We start from the raw sequence: 20,672 nt of genomic DNA on the forward strand, positions 1-20,672 counted from the left end.
CCTCTCCTCTACCACAGAACTGTGACTTTCTCCTGCAGGATGTGCCCTCTGGGGCCAGAGCAAAGGATGTGGGGCTGAGTCAGGCCCCGCCCCAGGGGAAGAAGGACACGGTGGGGGGAGGAGGCTCCGCCTCCCTGCCTGGGGCCCTGCGGGCAGCAGCCCTTCACCTCTCCACGGTCTCGCAGAACAGCACGATGACCTCCTGCTGCACGTAGTACTCCCTGGGGGACTTCACCGGCACCATGGCAGAGACATAGCTGCAAAGACGTGAGGGGGTGAGGGCTGCCCTCGGGTCCCAAGCACCCCCTGGACCAGAGGCTCTCCGGTGGGACCAGTGAGGTCCCCCGCCACAGTGTGGCATCAGCGACCTCACCCACCCACGGCTACCTGGATGACCACCCAGGCCACTCGGCACTCCTCCCGAGCCAGAGCCAGCCCGGTGCCTCCTCGGTCCCCTAGCCCTGCCACCCTCAGCCCTGACTGTCCCCTGCCTGGGTGCCAGCCCTAACCAGTGAGCAAGCGAACAAACGAATGAATGAATGAATGAATGCACACACAGGCGGTGAACATACCCCCAGGGCTGGCCAGGTGTATCAGTGGCTGGGGGAGCTGCACCAGGTGGGACTTGGGGCGCACAGGACATTTGCTGAGTGGACGTAAATGAGCGACAGTCTGTCCAACCTCTCCCCAGAGGGGACATTTTTCTTCCCTTCTAAATCACTAACTAGCTTTTTCTCGTATCGAAAGCTCGTTTGGGAGGTCTGGGCAAGATGGAAGACGAAGCTCAAGTCTCCCTCATCCCAGAGAGGACCGCGGCCTTTAACGCCCACTCCGTCTCCTCCTGGGGGCCAACAGGTTATGAGATGGACAACTTTTATTAGCTGGGACCCCCGTGGACATGGACTGACCCTGCTCTTTCTCACCCGTGTCTGTGGACGCCTGCAGCATGCCTGGCCCCCGGCACAGGCCCCCCAACCCCCTTCCCGTGGGCCGCCCCCGGGTCGGGCAGTGACTGAGCAGACAGGGGCAGGCCCTGCCTTCTGAAGGAGCAGCAGCAGCTCCCTGGGCCACATGGGGGGACAGGCATGGCAAAGGGGTGGACAAGCACAGGGAGGGTGCACGCCCCGAGCCCAGCGGTGGCAGTGGGTGAGCACGTGGGGTGGGACAGGGGTGCCGTGCCATCCACACACACTCCCCTGACCTGGGGGGGCCCTGCCCTCATCCTGTGGAGCTGGGTGTACCAAGGCCCCAGCGCAGCGGCCACTCTCTCCTTGCTCGTGCTGCGTCCCAGACCCGAGCACACAGAGCCAGTGTCGTGTTTGTGGGGTGAACGGGTGATCGGGTGGGGTGAAGAGGGCAGCTGGGGAGCAGCGATAGGGCGGACGCAGGCTTGAGCTCAAAAGCAGAGACGGGAGGTCAGACGGGGGGGAGGCAGCAGCGGACGGGGGCTGGAGTTGGCACCACGATGACCTTTACTGCAGGACCCCCGAGGGGCTTTACCCCTGGGCTGTGTGGGGGGGTGGCGGTGGGGAGGGTGGACGCCTGGGGTCCCCTTTATCCCTGGGTCACCTCTGCCTGTCTCCAGGGCTTACCGACACCTACAAACAGGTCTGAAGCGGCTGCAGCCCCTCCCTCTGCAGGATTTCTAGCTGGAGTTATCAGGAGGGCCCCCCGGGGCTGGCACACGCCCTCCCACCGAGCCGAGGCGGTGGCTGCCCACACCCGCAGCACTGTGCGGGGCCCTCGGGTCACCTCAGCTCAAACTCTGCAAACAGGACGTCGAAGTGCCTCAGCGCCTCCCTCATCTTCTCCGTGTAGCTGTTGAGGTCCCGCAGCGCCTGGTCGCGGAGGGCGCCCCGCACGTCCTCCAGGCTGCGGGTCAGCTCCTTGGCCAGCGGCCGCATGGCCATGCTCTCCAGCTCCCGGTTCATGATGGTGGAGCCGGCGGCCAGGCACTGCGGGCAGAGGACGCGGCTCAACGGCGGCCAGCTCTCCGGAGTCACCGCCTCACGCCCAGGCCCAAGGAGCCCAACAGACAGGCCTGCCTGTCTCAGGCCGTCCAGGGTTCAGGGGCCCCCCACCTCCCACTCCCGGCTCTTTCCCGTGGGTGCACGTCCCCCTGCAGCCTGCGGACAGTGGGAGCTCAAGTCAGCCCACACCTAGAATGGCCCGGTCCTCAGGAGGGGACTGTGGTCCCCAAAGCCGGGCGGGCATGGGACAGGAGGGATGAAGGGCTGTGGCCAGGCTGAGGTGTGGCCATCATCCCTAAGACCCGCCCCCCCAAGTCTTCTCTCCTGGGAAACCCCCGCCTCAAAGTCTACTCCGCTCGCTCCGGGGCAAGCATTTCAGGGACACGGGGCCTGCTCCCCCGGGTTTCTCTTAAGTCCAGAGCAGCCATGGCAGAGATGACGGATGCTCTCACTGTGACTTGGGCCCCAGTCACAGGGGCCGGCAGGAGAGGAGGGCCGACAGAGCCCCAGGTCACGTGCCTCCTGTCCCCTCCCTGCCCAGCCACAGGAGCTCCCCAGACACCCCAATCAGGGCCATGCTCCAGGGCTGACCAAGGCTCACAGAGAAACGGCTGGACAATGCCAACGCCGTGACCCTGGAGCCCGGCGGCGGCCGCTACCTCGGCACCAAACCACAGCTGGCCGGCCAGGTTGTCATGACGGATCTCCTCGGGGAACTTGACGCAGAAGTCCCTCGAGGCACGGTCCTGAGGGATGCACACGTCCATGATCTGGTTAATGATGTTTAACACGGTGTCCTGAAACAGAAGGAGACACGCACCACAGTAACGCGGCTGATGGCTGTGACACAGGAGCACGTCTGTGTGCGCCGCACAGTGGCCACGACATTCCAGAAGGACCTAGTAGAGAGCAAAACTCCTGCGGCCTCCTCCCTCGTGCCCTGCCCCCCACGCTCACTAGGCTACATACATTCACCTGGAGCGCCGGCCGCAGAGCACATAGCTCTGCACCTCCCCGCTCACCGGGCCACACGGGGAGCTTCTCGCTTTACCCTCGTAGTGGCCGGGCCATGCGCCTGAGCCTCCCTGCCACCCTGCACCACGCTCCCTGCGGCCTCAGCTGCCATGACCGGCCCCCTCCTGGAACACCTGTGCACGGCCTTCTAGGGGCACAGCTGGAGAAATGGAACAGCTAGGTCGACGGACACACGGCAAGTTCATTTCCACCGCCACTCACTGTGCTGCTTTCATGGCCGTTGTCAGCCTGTGCCGTCCTGAGTGTGTTGACAGCATAGGTAGACTCTGTCTGCTGTTGGAGTGACAGCAATAAAGGACAGGACATAAAACCAGCCTCTCAGAGGGACCCTTCATCCAGGTGTGTCCCCTCCCCACCCCTCCCGACCCCTCTGGAAACAGCTGATCAATCGCAGCAACCTGTATGTATATGAGCCAGCAGCTGGCTTCCTCCCCGGGTGACCCCCCCCCTCACGCTGTGCAGCCTGGGCCAGGCCACTTACTTTCTCTGATCCTGGGTGGCTATAAAAGGGAGACCATGATTCCTGGAGGCCGGGAGGACCACGTGAGCATGAAGACGCTTGGCTCTGCCCTGGCTCATGGCAAACCTCAATAATGGTAACTTTTGTTTTAAAGGCCCTTAAAAATGGTTTTACTTTTTTTCCTCACGTTCAAAACGCAAAGGATAACAAGCCGTTTCGAACGCTTTGTGTGTACAGGGGTAACAAGCTCACTTTTATTGCATCTTAAACTACGTTCTATTCTCTCCTTCGAGATGGTCCTGTTCTTCACACATCTACCATTCGTTCTGTAGAAATACAGGAACGTTGAAAGCTTGGTTTTTTTCCCTTTAATTTGTTAAGGATAAAATTGATGCACATTTTGCAGTAGGGAAACGGGACCGTGGGGGAAGCCCAGGAGCAGAGAGAATGTCCTTGAGGGGTGGGCTGCGGGTTGGACATATTTCCTCCTGATCCGTGTCCTCCTGCCTTCAGAGCCGACGTCCTCCTGTGCACAGACATACGGCTTTGTGTCCTGCTGTCAGCTGCTGTGGGGACATGTTACAGCATCACGAATCCAGCTCATGACGGATAGCCACAGGACAGGCCGGCATCTTGCGGTCCTCTTCCCTGGGATGTTTTACGATGTTGCTAACTTCACCACCGCAAATCACGCTGCGGCCACCGTCGTGGGGCACGGCACTGAATCTGGGGCTGATTCCTTAGCACCCCCTCAGTGCCGGTGGCATGACAAGGTCAAGGGTTTAAACTCCATTTACTGGCTCTGATTACCATCTGCCAGCTTGCTTTCCAGAGAGATTGCACTGACTGACCTCTCACCCTCGGCAGCGTTAAATCTCAGCGTCTCCCCTCCTTCTGCCTCTGAGGCTTGAGTTTCATTTTCCTTAGGAAGCAGATATGAAAAATCGCCACGAGCGGGAAGCAGGATCTTCTGATGCAAAAATCAATACTCTAAATTCTGAAGGAAATTCTGCACCGCGCAGAACACATTAAGCCTCCACGACACAAAAATAACACTCAGCCGATATTCAGCCGACACCCAGTGGCTCCATCATGAGTTCTTTTAAAAAAGGTTTTCTGGGTGGGAAGGTCCCTTTCTCATGATTCAATGAAGTAATGAACAAATAATGGCAATGACAACAGTTAGTGCTCGGTAAATGTCAGGTTTTAGTAAGAGCCAAGGGTCTAGAAATGCAAAACGCTGATTCGAAAAGATACATACACCCCATGTTCACTGTAGCATTACTTACAATAGCCAAGATATAGAAGCAATTAGATGTCCATCGATAGATGACTGGATAAAGAGATGAGGCACATACATGCGATGGAATATTACTCAGCCATGAAAAAGAATGAGCTCTTGGCATGTGCGGCACCACAGCTAGACCTAGAGGGTATCATGCTGAGTGAAATAGGTCAGAAAGAGAAAAACAAATACCAGATGATCTCATTTAATGTGTGGAATCTAAAAAAAAAAAAAAATGCATAAACATTACTGAAACAGACCCTTAGATACAGAGAATCAACTGATGGCTACCAAAAGGAAGTGTGGGGAAGAAGTGACATTAAAAAAAAAAAAAGCTCCAGAAATCTGAGCTCAGCAAGGCAGCACGACTCGCCCGAAGTTGTGTGGCCTTTGGGTGGCGGTGCTTAGACTCTCTCCTACCCTGCCTGGCCCATTGGAACGTCCACTGCCAAGGGCGAGGCCAGGGTCTTTTTTATTCACGGATGGGTCCCCAGTGCCTAGAACTGTGCCCAGCACAAAGTCTGCCTGATAAACATTCACTGGGACTTCTGGTTCCAGCCAAGATGGAAGAACAGAAACGAAATTTACTCCCTCAAACAACAACGGGAGAAATTAAGACACCGGTCCTCAAGACACTCGGCATCGGGCAACAAGTGATCCCGAGAGGAGAGAAACAAACAGGGTGACAACTACGACCACCCTGGTCGCTGTCTTGAGGGGATCTCCAGGTGATGGCACAGACGAGGGTACCCGGTAGAACCCAGCAAACTCCCTGGTTGAAGAGACAGAGCTGCGAGTCCAGGAAAACTGAGGCAGCTGGCATCCCCAGAACAGGGCACCAGAGGAGAGAGAGCTGCCCGGCACCTGGAGGTCTGGGGACCTGAGTATTCAGCAGGAAACTGACCACCACGTGTCTGCAAGGACCGGGCAAGACGGACCTGCAGGATTAGACGGAGCAGCGGCCAGAGCCTTCCCAGGGCCGGATGGTAGAAAGGCTCAGAGTTCCCAGGTGTCGGGAAAGGACCCAGTGTCTTACCCGCGTGGTACAGGAGACTTAGCCCCAGAAAAACACAGCTCGGATCCCGCCTAGAGAACAGGACCCCAAAGGATCAAACTGTTCCTAAAAAACCAGCGAGAGCCCAAAAACAAAGCTCAAAAATGGTCCTAGGAACACAAAAATAGCCAGCACCCAGCAAGGTAAAACTCACAACGTTAGGGCCCAGTGAAAACCCACCAGGCCTGCAAAGAACCGGGATTACAAGAGGAGCAACCAACCAGAACCAACCAAGGCCCGACGCGGGCGATGGGAGGGGCAGCCGGGTCGCTGACACCACCGTTACATCCGGCGTCCATGTGGTCATAAACTCATGTGGGGGCAACGGAGGAGAAGGACCCGGGCTGATCTAGAGATGAAAGTCACAAGGTTCGCGATGGAAAATTTACACCGGATGGGATTAAACTCAGGTGAGACATTTCAGAAGAAAAGAACAATAAACTTGAAGACGGAACAACCGAAACTCTCCAGACGAATCACAAAACATCATCATCATCATCATCATCATCATCATCATCATCATAATGATAATGATACTATATCATATCGCCGGTGAGCTGTAGGACAACTTCAAGATGTGAAATATACATATCATTCAAGACCCCAAAAGAGGAGGAATGCGACAGAAAAAAATATTTGAAGAAATAATTGCCAATATTTTTCTAAATTTAACAACTATAAACACAGATGCAAAAAGTTCAATGAATGCTAAACACAAAAACACACGGAGGAAAATACATCAGGTCATAGTATGTGCGAATTGATCAAAACTAATAAAAACATCCTGCAAGTGGTAAGAGAGAGAAAGACACGCTACGCACGGGGAGCGGAGACGGAGAGTCACAGCTCTGCGTGGGGACGAGGCCGGTGGCATGACACCAATAACGTGCTGAGGGAAAACGATCGGCAACTCATAATTCTACACCCGGCCAACGCATCTTTCGAAACTCGCGGCAACGTGGAGGGACCTCGAGATAATCACGCCGAGCGAAATAAGCCAGACAGAAAAAGTCGAAAACTACATGATATCGCTCATATTTGGGATATAAACCTAAAAGCAACACATGAACAGGACAAACGAGCAGAGATTCCTGGACGTGGACAGGAGACTTTTGGTCACCAGTGGGTGGGAGAGGGGGAGGAAGGAGGCAGACGGGGAAAGGGGGTCAAATACACGGCGACAGAAAAATCTAACTACGGGTGGTGAGCACACGATGCAGTATGTACATGCCTTATTTACTGGATTTAATTAACCAATGTCACCATAACAAAAAATAAATAAATAGGACACTAAAACCTAAAAAAAAAAAAAAAAACTGACAGTAAAACAGTCCTTCATCCAGGCGAAGGCCGAAGGAACCCAAGGCCAGCAGACCCGCACCGCGGAAATGCTAAGGAAAGCCTTTCGGGCAGAGGACCGTGACCGCAGGTGGAGACGGGGTCTCTGCGGGGCGGGGTTGGTGCCGGGGAGGGGTGCACGGCGCCGGCCCCCACGCCCTCCCGGCCGGCCGGCTCACCTGGCAGGAGCGGAACTGGCTGACCAGCAGCGTGCAGCGCTGCGGGTCCTTCCGCCCGTCCAGGCTGTCCAGCTCGGCGGCCACCTGGTTCAGCTCCTCGTCGGCGTAGTAGAACTGGGCCAGCAGCTGCGGGTCGGACCTCTGCGGGAGAAGGCACAGCGCGTGAGCGGGCGGAGGCGGCCTGTTCCCGCCGTGGCGCCCCAGTGGCGGGCAGGGCGGGCTCCCCAGCAGCCCCCTCATGAGTGTTTAAACCGCTCGTCTCAACACCGCCTGTCCTGGTCCCTCTGCATGTCAGCCCACGGGGCTGTGCCTGCCTCTCAGGCCACCTGAGGACAGTGTCTCTGTGGAGAAGCCACATCGCAGGGCCGCAGCCGTGATGGGACGACCCAGGGGCACAGGGAGCAGGGACAGTGCAGTCCACGGCCGCCTGACCAACAGCACGTCCTGACAGCGGCTCAGGAGTTGACCCCAGTCACCACAGCCCACTGGGATCCTCCCAGCCCCAAACCCCGCAGCTCCCTTCCCAGGGGTGGAGGACGGTCCCACGCAGACGTCGAGCTGTGACAGCGTCTCCCGGCAAAAACCAGGTGTGCGAAGCCGAGCCCTCTCTGCGCTTGTCCCCGCAGCCCGTCTGGCCAGCAGCCGCCACCGGGCCCCGCAAACAGGCCAGGACCGGATGCAGGGCGCCGGGTAGCGACACCTCCGGGGGGCTGTCTGCTCTGAGAGGGTGCGGTGCGGGGCCGGACCCACGCCTCCGGGAAGGGCCCGGGTCGGCCTTTGCCCTGGCACTAAGCCTCGCCACTCCGACCGACCTCGAATCCACCCACACCTGCTGCCCAGGGAGGCTCGGCTCCGGCTGTGCGAACCACACCCAGGGAGGCAGTGATGATTCAGGTTCAGGAAAGGCTGAAGGTGGCCGCGGTGCCAGGAACACAAAGCCCTGCCTGTCACTTGTCCCCGTCGGACTAGCCATCCTCCTCCGTGGACCCAGGAGGGGCCTGAGGCTCAAGGGCGCGTTGCTTGTGCCCAGCCCTGTGGCTCACACACACGCCTTCCTCTTGTTCTGCAGAGGGTGACGTGACCATGTGTGCACATGTGGGACTGTGGGGGCGTCACGGGCCATGCATGCGTGTGCATGTGTGGCTATGTGGTGTCTGTGTGCCTGTGTGTACACATGTGAACGCTTTGGGTATGTGAGTATACACGTATGAGCTGCACGTGTGTGTACATGGGTGTGGCACATCTGCATATGTGAGCATGCATGCATGCATAGGTGTGCGTGCTTACGAGCATGCACGTGTGTGTGTGCATCTGAGTGCATGCACGTGTGTGAGTGGGGAGCCGGCCGATGCTCCAAATGGTGCCCTCCCCCAGTGTGACCTAAGTCCCTCATCCACACGTCTCCGCTACCCAAACTTCCCATGCTGGAGCCTCTTCTGGTTCCAGGCAGGATCTGGGGGGCAGGGAAGGATCGGCCTGGACAGATGGCCGGAGACCCTCGCCCTCCGACCCCCAACCAGGGCTCACTCGTGCCTCGGGCCGGCAGGCACCTACCTGGGGGGAGAAGACAGGAGGGGATGGTGGGCCCGTGGAGGACGGGAGTGTGCCCGCCTGCCCCCGTGGAGAGGCACGGCAAGGGGACTTCAGCACGCAGTACCGAAGTCGCCCAAACCAGCCCCCAAGACTCGCGTGGCCGCTAAACGTCTCCGTGATGGCGAGGAACAGACTCTCTCACTCTGCCTCGAGGTTTCCCGGAGCAGGGCCCATGGCCCTCGTGCCAGCACCTGCCGCCTCGGAGTCAAGGCCGGAGACAAAGCCTGTGGTCCTACCTGGCTTGGGTTTCCATGAATTAAAGACCTTAAAACCAGGCCTACAAATATGCCGACCGAGAGCAGAAAGAGCCGTAAGCACACACAGCAGAAGAAATTAGAGAATTCAGAAAGTTTAAAAACAAACTAGTGGGTATCTCTGTTTCACGGAAACGTGAAAGGCTTATGCTATTTAAAAACTTCAATTATCCCCGAGATAGCTTTTCAGCCCCCTCAGGACTGAAAAGGGTGCCACAGGACGGGGCGAGGGGCATCTTTATGGGTTCTGTCAGCCACACAATCATATCGGTGACATAATCGTGCCCATGGCACCCGCAGAGGCCCCAGCACCGTGCGAGGCAGCCTGCGGGCGGGGTGCCCGGAAGTGAACGAACACAACTCACAAACCACGTTTGCACTGATTAACTGAACCCAGAGGAAGCACGGGGCTGCTCCAGCTCTACTGCGCAGTGTGCAGAGGGTGAGGGACCAGGCTGACTCTCCTGCTCATCACTCAGGTCCCAGTGATCCAGCAGCCGGTCACCCCCCAGCCAGCTCACAGGCGGGACGAGTGGAGGAGGTATTTCAGGAACATGACAAACTGTCTTTCTCTGATTTGAATGAGCCAGCGTGATTCAACATTTTTAAATTAACTTTTAAATTGAACTCTTTACTGTCCAGAGTAAAACGCCCTCAACAAAGAGAATCGCTTGATATAAACAGGAAGGGCCCGCCCCATCTGAAATAAAAATTGTGAGGGGATAAATTAGAACCCAGTCGGAACGGCTCTCAAAATCCCACCCTCAATATCTTCTCAAAGACACGAGAAGACAAATAAAGCTCATGAAGAAAGCGTGTGGCTTAGGAGGTCAGGTGACCCTTAGGAGGTCAGGTGCCCCGTGAACCAGCGGCCTCGGAGGAGGAGAGGCGAGAGCAAAGCCATGCTGGGCTCGGGGGTGGAGGGCCGAGCACTCGGGACTCACTGCAAAGCTGATTAAGTCCACCTTCCCAACACCCGTCCCGTGAGGTCGGATGAAGACGTGGACACGGATTCGGGGTGCAGGGGCGGAAGCGAGGTCAGCCCTGCCCCCAGGAGCCCATCTGAACCCGACGCTGGAGTGTCCCCAGAGTGCTGAGGCTGGTCGGCCAGGCTGGGGCAGAATGTGACATGGACCACAAGCCGCCCCCAGGGGGCTGGCATCCCCAGTCCTGGGACTCCCTGGGGACCACCCAGAGCCCTCGGTGAGGTGACCCCACACGACACCTCTGACCCAGATGAACACACTGAAGCTCAGGAAGAAAATTCATGGCCAAAGTCCCACCGCCACTCACGATGGGGCCAGAAGTCAGCCGTCACCCCTGAGTACTCTTGGTGTCCGCATAGGTGAGAGTGACCGGCGGGCCCCTTTCGTGCCCCTTGCTTCCCCAGCAGGGACGGGACACTGCAGGTGGAGGACCTGACAAGGGCACCTCCTCGTCCTGTCTCTGCAGGGCCACAGCACTGACCCCACGCCACAGGAGCGGGCAGATGAGGGGGTGACAGGAGGTGGGACAGGCAGCACAGCTCCCCGCGGCCCCACCCAGCGTGAGCCCAGAGGTGGGTGCTACCCGGGGGCTGCGGGTATTGGGCCACCCTCCCCCAGCAGCTGTCCCAGGACACAGGCTGGGCCCTGAACGCTGGTTCCCAGGCAGACCCCCATGGGCCCTTGCTGCCCAGAGCAGCTGGACAGAGGCCGGAGCGCTCAGGGTGAGGACTGGGGGCCCTCGGCCTCCCGGACCAGCTGCGCAGTCAGGCTCGGGCGCCTGCTGCCAAGCCAGGAGCAAGGGCCGTGCAGACCCCCGGGAAGGCCCCTGGTCTCGGCACTCGGGTTCGGCTGCTCCCTCCGACCGAGCCCCGCAGCCGGCTGATGCTCAAGCCCTGGCCACGGAGACACTGCCTGGCCACGCTGGGCTGTCTGGGAAACTCACTGGCCACTGGCTGCCAGGGCCAGAACTGCACACCGCCTCCCAATGCCCTCCTGCTGGTCTTCCCCGACCATCCAGCCCCGCCGAGGCCAGACACCCTGGGCAGCTGTGACCCGTATCCCCAAAGCTGGCCTAACTGCATCAGTACCCCAGGGCTGCCCGGCCCAGGCCCCTCAGCCCCGCGCCCAGACAGGTGCACACGTCTGTCATCGTGCTGCGGCCCCGTCACCCGCCCATCAGTGGCTAGCGGCTGGTTAGTCCTGTCCCCACCCCAGCCAACTGCCTGCCCTCTCCTGCTCAGGCTGCAGACAGCTCGCTGGCCAGCAGGAGGGACTGGCAGACACTTCATTCCCGCCACTGGCCACAGCTTCTGCCAGAAACTCTCCTGGTTCGAGCAGCCACAGAAAGGACAGGCCTGGCACCCTGATGACCGGCGCCCAGGGCACGGCAGGGGCATCGCTCATCCCGGCGTCTCTGCAGAGACAGAGAAATTCTCATCTGTTTTCCAGTCTTGGTCCGTTTACTCCGTGAGCCTGGCCAGGCAGCTGCTCAGCCCAAGGCCTACTGGACACATGAGGAGAGAGGACCACACCTGGGGTCGCACGTGAGGCTGCGGGCTCCCGACCCCTGCCAGTGTGTGGGGAAGGGGTAGCGCCCCCATCCCATCCTCTGTCCTGGGCGCTCTGTGGACCAATCTCCTGTCACTGCAGGGAAGCACGGCGGGATGGGGGGCCCTGTGCCTGGACCCTGATGGCCCAGAGCTGCCCAGGAGATGTGGGGACCCGGCCCGTGGGGGGTCGTCTCCACCTACCTCTGTCCACCAAGTCGGGCTGCCACAGGGCCCTGCACAGGGCGCCCACCTGGGGTGCCGGGTCACACCATGTCCTCGACCGCTGTCCCTCCCCCGCCCCCCGGATACTGATGGCCACCTTGCTCGCTCTGACGGCACCTGCTCCGGGCCCGAGTCCATGTGTGGCAGGTGTTCTACGTGCAATCCTTCTGCGTGATGCAGAGTCCAGATCATTCTGCCAAGAGGACACGGTGCCCACTATCCACCAAAGTGCCCACAGGAAGGACGACCGGGCCTTGTGTGGAACGCGGACAAAGGTGCTCTCGCATCCCAGAGTCTTCTTGTCCCTCGAACCCATTCGGTTCCGAGTCCCGCTCCTCACAGGAGCAGCAGGGCGGGGGGACTTGGAGCCAGAGAGACGGAGGGAGGGGGACTTGGTCCAGGCATCGAGAGGGGAAGAAGGAGGATGGGAAATAGGGTGAGGCCTAGGGACACGGAATGTCCCCTGGACACACCTGCCCGGCCGAGTCCAGCCTCCCACCGCCCTGGGCGGGGCCTCGCGGATTCCCGAAGCCACCCACGCAGGCGCGTCCGCCTGCTCTGCTTGAATGTTGTGGTCGTCGTTCCGTTTATTAATAACTCACACAACACTCAGGGGCACTCGACTTGTGTGTCGCCCGTCACCGAAGGCACTGGTCAGAGAGACGACCAGGACGACCCCATCTTTAAAAACAGCCCTCCCAAAAGAACACCTGCTCCCGCCTGCGTGCCGTCACCTGATCGGAGGGTGAACATTATCTGCAAAACAGTCCGGCAAGAGCCTATACTCGGTTTTTATGCTTTTTTAGAGGAAAAAATATAGACGGACGTTCTAGAGGCCTGACAGATGGCAGGAGAGGACCCGACAGGTGTGTGCTCAGAAAGACGAGGAAAGAAACTCAAACGCAGATTCTCGTGCGGGGGAGAAAAAGAACACACATGTACACACGCACGCGCACACATGCACACACGTGCACAAGCGCACGCGCATGCGCGCGCACACATGCACACACGCACACGTGCGTGCACACGCGCGCATGCACGCACGCGTGCACACATGCACACATGCACGCACGCACGCACGTGCACACACGCGTGCGCACACACACGACTCCCTCGGACGGCAGCGGGCAAATAATTAAACCTCACATGCATCCCCACAACAGCGCGAGAGCTGAACATCCCATGGGGTCTTCACTGGACTCCTGGGAAGTCTCCCTGGACGGCACAGAGCCAGCGGCAAAGGACCATTTCCTCCCTACAAGTTCAAGCTCACTGCCGGGCCACAGGCTCCCAACAGCGCAAATGGATGAACCTCCAAATGTTCAGGCTGAGTCAGAGGCCAGGCCGAAAACAACAACCCACTGTGTGCGAGTGCACTTAGAGACGGTTCTGGGGACCCACTGTGTGCGAGTCCACTTAGAGACGGTTCTGGGGACCCACTGTGTGCGAGTGCACTTAGAGACGGTTCTGGGGACACGCACGCTGCCTGACCACAGAGCAGACCAGCACTGTCCTCTCAGTCCACGTCCAGCACGGGGGCCTCGAGGACAAGCTACAGTTTGGGGACGACTTCTGAGAGAGGACCATGCCTTGACAGAGTGCACTAAACAGAAGATCGTTTTTTAATTTTTTTTTTATTGTGAAAAGTACAGAAAGTCTGAAAAGTGTAAAGAGGAAGGTAAACATCCCCAAGAGCTGAAACAGTGTTAACCTCTGGGACTTCTGCCCAGGAGAATCTGGGGACAATTCTTACTCACCCCAGGCCCCCGAGCAGAGGTGACAAACCTGCTCCTGCGTTCCTCACAGAAGCTCTCGAAACACCGCTGTGCTCGGTTCATCCCAAAAGCTGGGACGACCCTAACGACACAGCGACGGCCCCTCCTGCCCACAGGTCTCCAAGAGCGCATCGCAACGTTTCTACCCCCAAATTACTACATCTGCACGGTCACACGGGGCCTGCCTCGTTCATGAGTGCAACGCCTCCAAACTGGAAAAGGCCACAGGGACAACCACAGTGCAGTGACGCAGAAAGAATCTGAACTGATGCAGACGTCCCTCAGAAAGAAGGACATCGTCCCCTGACCTGCTAGAAGCTGAGCGCTGGGAAGACAGGCCGGACCTCCGTCAGAACCGCTTTGAAGCGGGTCTTTGCGCATTCCCAGGAAGGAGGCCTGACGTGCCTGTGACACAGATCTGGGACTCGCAGCATGAAGCGCGCCCTTGGAGACCGGGACGTCACTCCGGCTGCGCTCACGCTTCCTTCGTTCCAGAGACGAAGGGCAGACGGCGGGGTTCACCTGTCCCTCCCCGCTCCCGGTGCCCAGTGATAGGGGCTCTGAGCAGAGGGTGCCCCCCCCACACCATGGGGCAGGCCTCACCTGGTTCTCTGCAGGCTCTGGGGCGTCCTGGTGGCCACGGCAGCGGGTGGTCACCCTGGAACCCACGGGCCTGGCTACCTGGCCTGGGGGGGCTGCCGGGCCATCCCGCAGGGCAAGAGCTGGGTCAAGGCTGGGTGGGTGGACAGACAGCGTGTCGTGATGGCTGAGGCCCCAAGACGCACAGTCTTGCTGCAGAACCTATGGCCGTGTGCGGGGCAGGCACGGCCTCCAAGGTCAAAGGCTGGCCACAGTGGGACACAGAGCGGCACTTGGACCTTCCGAGTCCAGACTGAGGCGGCAGCGTGGACACGGCCCGGTTCTCGAGAGCACCGGGAACCGGCAAGCCAGCAGCGGCAACGCTGAGCCGAAGTCGACGGGACGGCAGAGGCCGGCGGTGCCCACGCGTGAGACCGGGGGACAGTCACCCATCACTCCCGGCTCAAATGCCCCTCACGACAGACAGCAGCTTCGTGAGCAGACGGACGTGGCTCGCGGCTGCTCCACCTCCTGGATCCACGCTCCACCCCACGCCCCTCACGAAACTTTACCCTCGCGGAGTCTCTTACGCTTCGGTCTGCCGCTCATCGTCCGCCCAGTGTCTGGGCGGCAATAAGTCGATAGAATTTTAAACTTCTGAAAAAACTTCCTGTGACTGTGAGGCTGAGTTGAACGCTTCCTCTCGATCAGGTCACTGAGTATCATCACACAATTGGCCGAAACGGCGTGAGCGCGTGACAGTGGCTTCCGGCCGAGTCCCATCGCGGTCCTACGTCTTCCTTGGCGCTGCCTTTGGGGCGTTCCGACTACTCAGTGTCCCTGCGGCGAGTCACTGGCCGCCGCGGTGGCCTTCTCGTGAGCCCATGAGCTGGCACTGGTGGGCGGGACAAGAGGCAGGGGAGGACCGTCTGGTCGCAGGGCAGCCGAGACGCCGCGTGATCGAACGCGTCTCCAGGCGAGGTGGCCGCAGCGCGGTCGAACCTCCTTCCGTTTTACCACAGCTGAGGACCTGCCTTGAGCAAGGACCGCTGCCCATCCTCAGACTCGCCCACGGGCGGAGGGTGCGGGGGTCTGGGGAGGAGCTGCCAGCCGCGGTCACCTTCCTCGAGGCGCCGCGTGTGCCCTGGCACCCGGACGCTGCCGACTGCCAGTCACCTTTGCCAGCATGTAGCTCTCATCAAAGTGCCTTTATCCGCCCGTTGTCTCAAGCACGTGTCCAAATTGACACAGACGCCGCCACCTCCTGGCTTCTACAGACAGAGGCCTGACAGGCCCTCTGCAGATCTAGAATGTTCTGGCCCTAAGAGGCACTGGCAGACCGACAAGGCCCGGAGCCCTTCTCTGCGCTGGCCTGCCCGGGCTCGTCACAGCCGTCAGGCGTGTGTCACGGATGCCCGGCTCACAGAGCGGCCCCCGGGAGCCAAGCCTTCCGCACCAGGGACGGACAGGTGAGCCTGTCACACATGTCGCACCCACTGTCCCCCTCGACATCAGCATCCAGAACCAGGGACCTGGGTTCTGTCCTCTGTACCTCGCTGCGCCTGGCACAGTGCTGCTGGGTGTGGGGGCTCGGCCTGTGCGCCCCATTCGGGCTGCACGAGTCCCCGAGGAGCCCGCAGGGCGGACAAGCAGTGTTGGAGAACAGGGTCCCTCCCCACGGCTCCTCAGAGACGCTTGGAGCCCAGGCTCTGAAGGAGGAACGTTCTGGAAGGAGCCCCTGCACCAGGAGAAGCTGCTTCTGGAGAGGCGCATTTGAGAGCCTCTGGACCCTAAGACCGAGTTCCCGAGCAGGGACAGGAATGAGTGACCGTCCCAGCAAGCGTGGACAGGGCTAATGCCCTGGTCTCCGGGGGATGAAGGCTGAGCGCGGGCAGGGCCCCACGACTGTGACAGATGCAGTGTGAGGTCAGGAGAGGGGTCGAGCCGGAACGGAGGGGAGGGCAGAGGCCGGACGGAGGCACGTGGAGCTCAGGAATGAGACAGCCCTGAAACTGCAAAAGCAGGAGAGCCACCCGGCAGAGGCCACCCGGCAGAGGCCACCCGGCCATACCTGCTCCCAGAAGCACCCATGATGACACCCTGCTGCAAGTCACATGTGAGCCTGGGTCTGCACCGGGCCACGCCTGGGCACACATGTGGAGCACGGACACACACACGGAGCACGACATGCACATGGAGCACAGCACACACGCGGAGCACGGAGATGCACGCGGAGCACGGAGATGCACGCGGAGCACGGAGATGCACACGGAGCACGGAGATGCACGTGGAGAACGAAGATGCACACGGAGCACGACACGCACGCGGAGCACGGAGATGCATACGGAGCACAACACGCACGCGGAGCATGGACACACACAGAGCACAGCACGCATGCAGAGCAAGGACACGCACGCGGACGCCCGCTCCCCCAGCTGCCTCCCTCCCACCTCCCTGGCTGTCAGAGGTTCGAGTCTATTTTACAATGAGCGTGAACTTACTATGATAATCAGAAAAATATGAAGATTTTTGTTTTGTTTCGATTGTTTTACTTCTTGCACAGAAACAATGCCTTTCGCTGGCGGGCAGTGCGGGGCAGGGCTGGGGCCCTGATCACCGCCTGGGCCCGGACGGGGTCAAGAACACATGGTCTTCAGCTGCGATGCTTCACAGCCGAGCTGAGGCTTCCTCACGAGGAGCGAGAGTCTGTGACCTCTGAGAGGGCACAGGGGACCCCCCATCCTTAGAAAAACCTCCACAAGTCCGGATGGGGCCTGGCGGCCCGTGCACAGAGCCCCCGCAGAGCCTGGCGGGTGTCAGGTGCGTGGTGCCTGCTGGCCCCTCTCTTCAGGCCACCTACCTGGGGATGGGGATGTGGAGCCCGCAAAGTGCACCTGTGGGTGTGGAGCCCTGGGGGGCCGCAGTGAGTTAGGCGCCACCCCACTCCGTGAGCCCCACCTCACCTCCCTCCCCCACTCCTGCGTGCGACACCATGGCCAGCCTCATCAGGAGGCAGGAAACAGGCACGGAGAGGCCCGGCCACCGGCCGAGGTCGCAGAGCCACTGCGTGGTGCCTCATGCCACCCCGCGGCTGCCGACCTTCATCCTGCTGACAATGACAAGTCATCATAAAACTAAATGTAAAAATTAATCATTAAGCAGCCCCCCAGCAGATGGGGGGTGCAGGGGCTGGGGGTGCAGGGCCTGGGGGTGGCTGGTAACGGTGCAGGTCTGCGTTGGGGCGATGACACGCTTCGGAACTGGACGGCGGTGGCAGCTACACAACGCTGTGAATGCACCGAACACCCCGAACTATTCACCTTAGAGTGGTTAACCTTGTATTACCTGAATTCCACCTTAAAGTAAAAAAAGCAGTGTCCTTGGGAAAAGCAGCTCCTTGGCGCGGAGCAGGCCAGGACAGGCCCCCCACTCCCACCCTTGCCCCCAGCTGTACCACATGACCACCAGCCAGACCGAGAATCTAATGCCTGAAGTGTCATCTACATCAGACACAAGATGACGATTAAAAATGGACCCGACAGTGTAAAATATGCAGAACTCTCAAAAAAAGTGCGTTAAAGTCACAGTTTTTTCATTCATCGAGGCCTATCATGTGTGTCATTTGGGAAAGATGTTGTTTAAGGCCGGTGTTTACAGACACGTCCGGGTAGAGTTGTCCCTCACAGCAGACGTCCCCAACCCCCGGCCGCAGACGGGTATCACGCGGGCAAAGTGCCATCTGTGTCTGCAGCTGCTCCCCAGCACCAGCATCCCCGCCCCAGCTCTACCTCAGATCCTCAGGCATCGGATTCTCATGGGAGCACCGGTCCCTGATGCCACAAAGGCCGGGGACCGCTCGCTGCCCTAGAGTGAATGGAATAACTTACGGGCTGCTAAGACCACCCCACTGCAGCCGCTGACTCGCATAACTCAAGGGAAAAGTTACCAAAGGACACATGTCGTCCCCATTCCTTTGTCACATGCCCACCTGCAGTCCCCTCCTTCACCCGGGACTCACCTGGCCACCGTGCCCGGACACTCGGCTCTGACCGTGAGGTCAGCGAGAGGAGTTGTCTGAAAAGCAGACGCACACACGTCCGTGCGGAACAGGTCCTGGCGTCCCCAGAGAAGGCTTTCTCCCCTTCCAGACCCAGGCCAAACAGCGGGAGCTTCTGCTCCTGTCGGGGGGGGGACGGGGGAAGCCACCCTGCGAAGCCCCCCTGGAGGAACCAAAGCCTGTGTCCTTCCTGCCACCTCGTACTGACCACGCGGGTTGACCAGTGCCCGTCGGCAGAGCCCCAGGGAGGTCCACTGCGGCTCCTGGAGTGCCGAACGTCGGAAGGCACCCCAGATCTTACAGCCCCGCTGCGGGCAGGGCCCCCCATTCCCCTCCTCCTCCCCTGCACACAGAACGCCTGCCTTCCCCTCGCTAAGCAGACGATCCGCGTACATGACAGGCGTGTGCTGTTTCACACGTAACGCGATTTGCACGCTGATTTAAAACTCTTGGGCTGGGAGTTCTCCGGAGGGAGGCAGGCCACGGGCCACTAGGCCACGGGCCACTAGGCCACGGGCCACCGGGCCCCGAGGCCACGATCGCTGAACTACGCAAACAAGCTCCACGGGGCAGGGTTGTTTTGAATCGTGCAATAAGCACCCACGAGCCCACCAGCCAAGGTCAGGTAGAACCCCACCCGTACCCCCGGTCCCCTCTGCCCCCCTAAAGCTACCTGCACCCCAGACCCTGACTCATACGGCCCCTTTAATGCAGCTTGGCTGCTGCCGTATGTAGTTCTAAAATGTATTTTTGGTTGTTTTTAACTCTATAAAAAGGATGTCATGCGTATGTGATATTTTGAGACTGGCTTTTGATTTGTCACATCCTGTGCGCTCTGCCCTCTGCTGACTGTTCTACAATCATCCCTCCTCGTGTGGAGCCCCACTGCGCCTTCAGCTACGCCCCCCAGGGGCACCCAGATTCTTCCGAGTCTTTGCTGGGTGAGCAGATCCACAAACGTTCTCACTCAGCCCCGGCTGTGTGCACATGGCCCCAGGAGGCAGGCATCACTTCCCTATTGCTGCTGTAACAAATAGCCACACACTTAATGGCTTAAAACAACCAAATGTGTTATTTCACGGATCTGGAGGACAGAATTCCAGCAGGAGTCTAACTGGCTGGAATCTGGGGGTCAGCAGGGCTGCTCCTTCCAGAGGGTCTAGGGGACACTCATTTTCTTGTCTCTTCCAGCACCTAAGGCCACCATGGTTCCCGATCCATGGCCCCTGCTCCATCTTTGAAGCCAGCAACGGTGCGTCTCTCAGAGCTTCTTCCCTTGTCACGGCTCCCTCTGCCCATCCTCGGCCTCCATCTTTCAGTACTGAAGACCCTGTGGTCCCCGTGGGCTCCCAGATGATCCAGGACCATTCCACCATTTCAAGGTCAGCCGATGAGCGACTTGAAACCACGTACACCCTTCATTCCACTGTGCCACGTCATCTAAGCTACTCGCAGGCTCCGGGGATCAGGGTGTGGGCTTCTTTGGGGCCATTGTTCTGCCTGCTGCTGGTGGCATTTCTGGGTCACAGCAGTTCACGCCACAGCAGCCACGTCTCAGACCCGAGGACCCACCTTCTCCAACACGGTCTCCGTGTGCCCGCTGCGTGGGATCTTTCATGGACCTGGTACGTGGTCCCAAGCACAGCAACACCACCTTTCAAACAAGGGATGTCCCCAGCTCACAGTCCAGGGCAGAGAGGTCTGGGCGTCTGGGTGGTGGCCACACAGGGCCTGCAGCCACAGGAATAGTCACATGTGACATGCACTCGGCCACAGGCGAGGCCTGTTTCTAGGTAGAGCTGTCCTGGCTCTGACGTCAACCGCAGAGCCGGTGGGCGGGCGCCATCCCCTATCCTGCAGCGGAGCTGGCACCCAGCGCAGTGAGTGGCAGAGTGGATGCTGGGCGGGAGCTGGCCCGGGAAAGGTCAGGAAATCTCCTTCCCACATGGCCAGGCCAGGCCTCGTGACCCCCTGACTTTCCCGTTAGAAGGCCAGCGTCATCGGGCTGGCGAGGCGTGTCCCTTCTCTCCAGGAGACGGCATCAGACACGTGGGACACAGAGCAGGGGTGAAGCCCCTTTTGTTCAAGGATCGAAAATACTTGTGCCCGACGGAGTGATCCTCAAGCTCGCGCGTCGGATCCGGGAGTCTGGCCAGCACCCCCTCGACTGAGCCAAGAGCGAAGAGTCAGGAGAGGTGCCCCCCGAGCTCCGTGTTTTCCCCTGGTCTAGATTTTAAACGGCGAATGGCAGAGGGATTCACACAATACCTAACATTTCATGAAAACCACCCAACACGCTGTTATTTTCCAGGAGCGGTGACAACACAGCACAGGA

At 59.4% G+C, this 20,672-nt stretch overlaps 1 protein-coding gene across 1 annotated transcript in view; it reads right to left on the bottom strand.

The window, feature by feature from the left end:
• Positions 1–20,672, bottom strand: part of ZFYVE28 (zinc finger FYVE-type containing 28) — a 60,409-nt gene that overhangs the window by 33,112 nt on the left and 6,625 nt on the right. Inside the window, exons 2-5 of the mRNA XM_023520231.1 lie at positions 7,322–7,462; positions 2,630–2,767; positions 1,753–1,955; positions 168–257 (exon numbers count right to left, since the gene is read on the bottom strand). Coding sequence (XP_023375999.1) covers positions 168–257; positions 1,753–1,955; positions 2,630–2,767; positions 7,322–7,462 — 572 coding nt within the window. The remainder of the gene's footprint in view (positions 1–167; positions 258–1,752; positions 1,956–2,629; positions 2,768–7,321; positions 7,463–20,672) is intronic.

The sequence above is a fragment of the Pteropus vampyrus genome, unplaced genomic scaffold (genome assembly GCF_000151845.1).
Source record: "Pteropus vampyrus isolate Shadow unplaced genomic scaffold, Pvam_2.0 Scaffold253, whole genome shotgun sequence".
NCBI classification, from domain to species: Eukaryota; Metazoa; Chordata; class Mammalia; order Chiroptera; family Pteropodidae; genus Pteropus; species Pteropus vampyrus.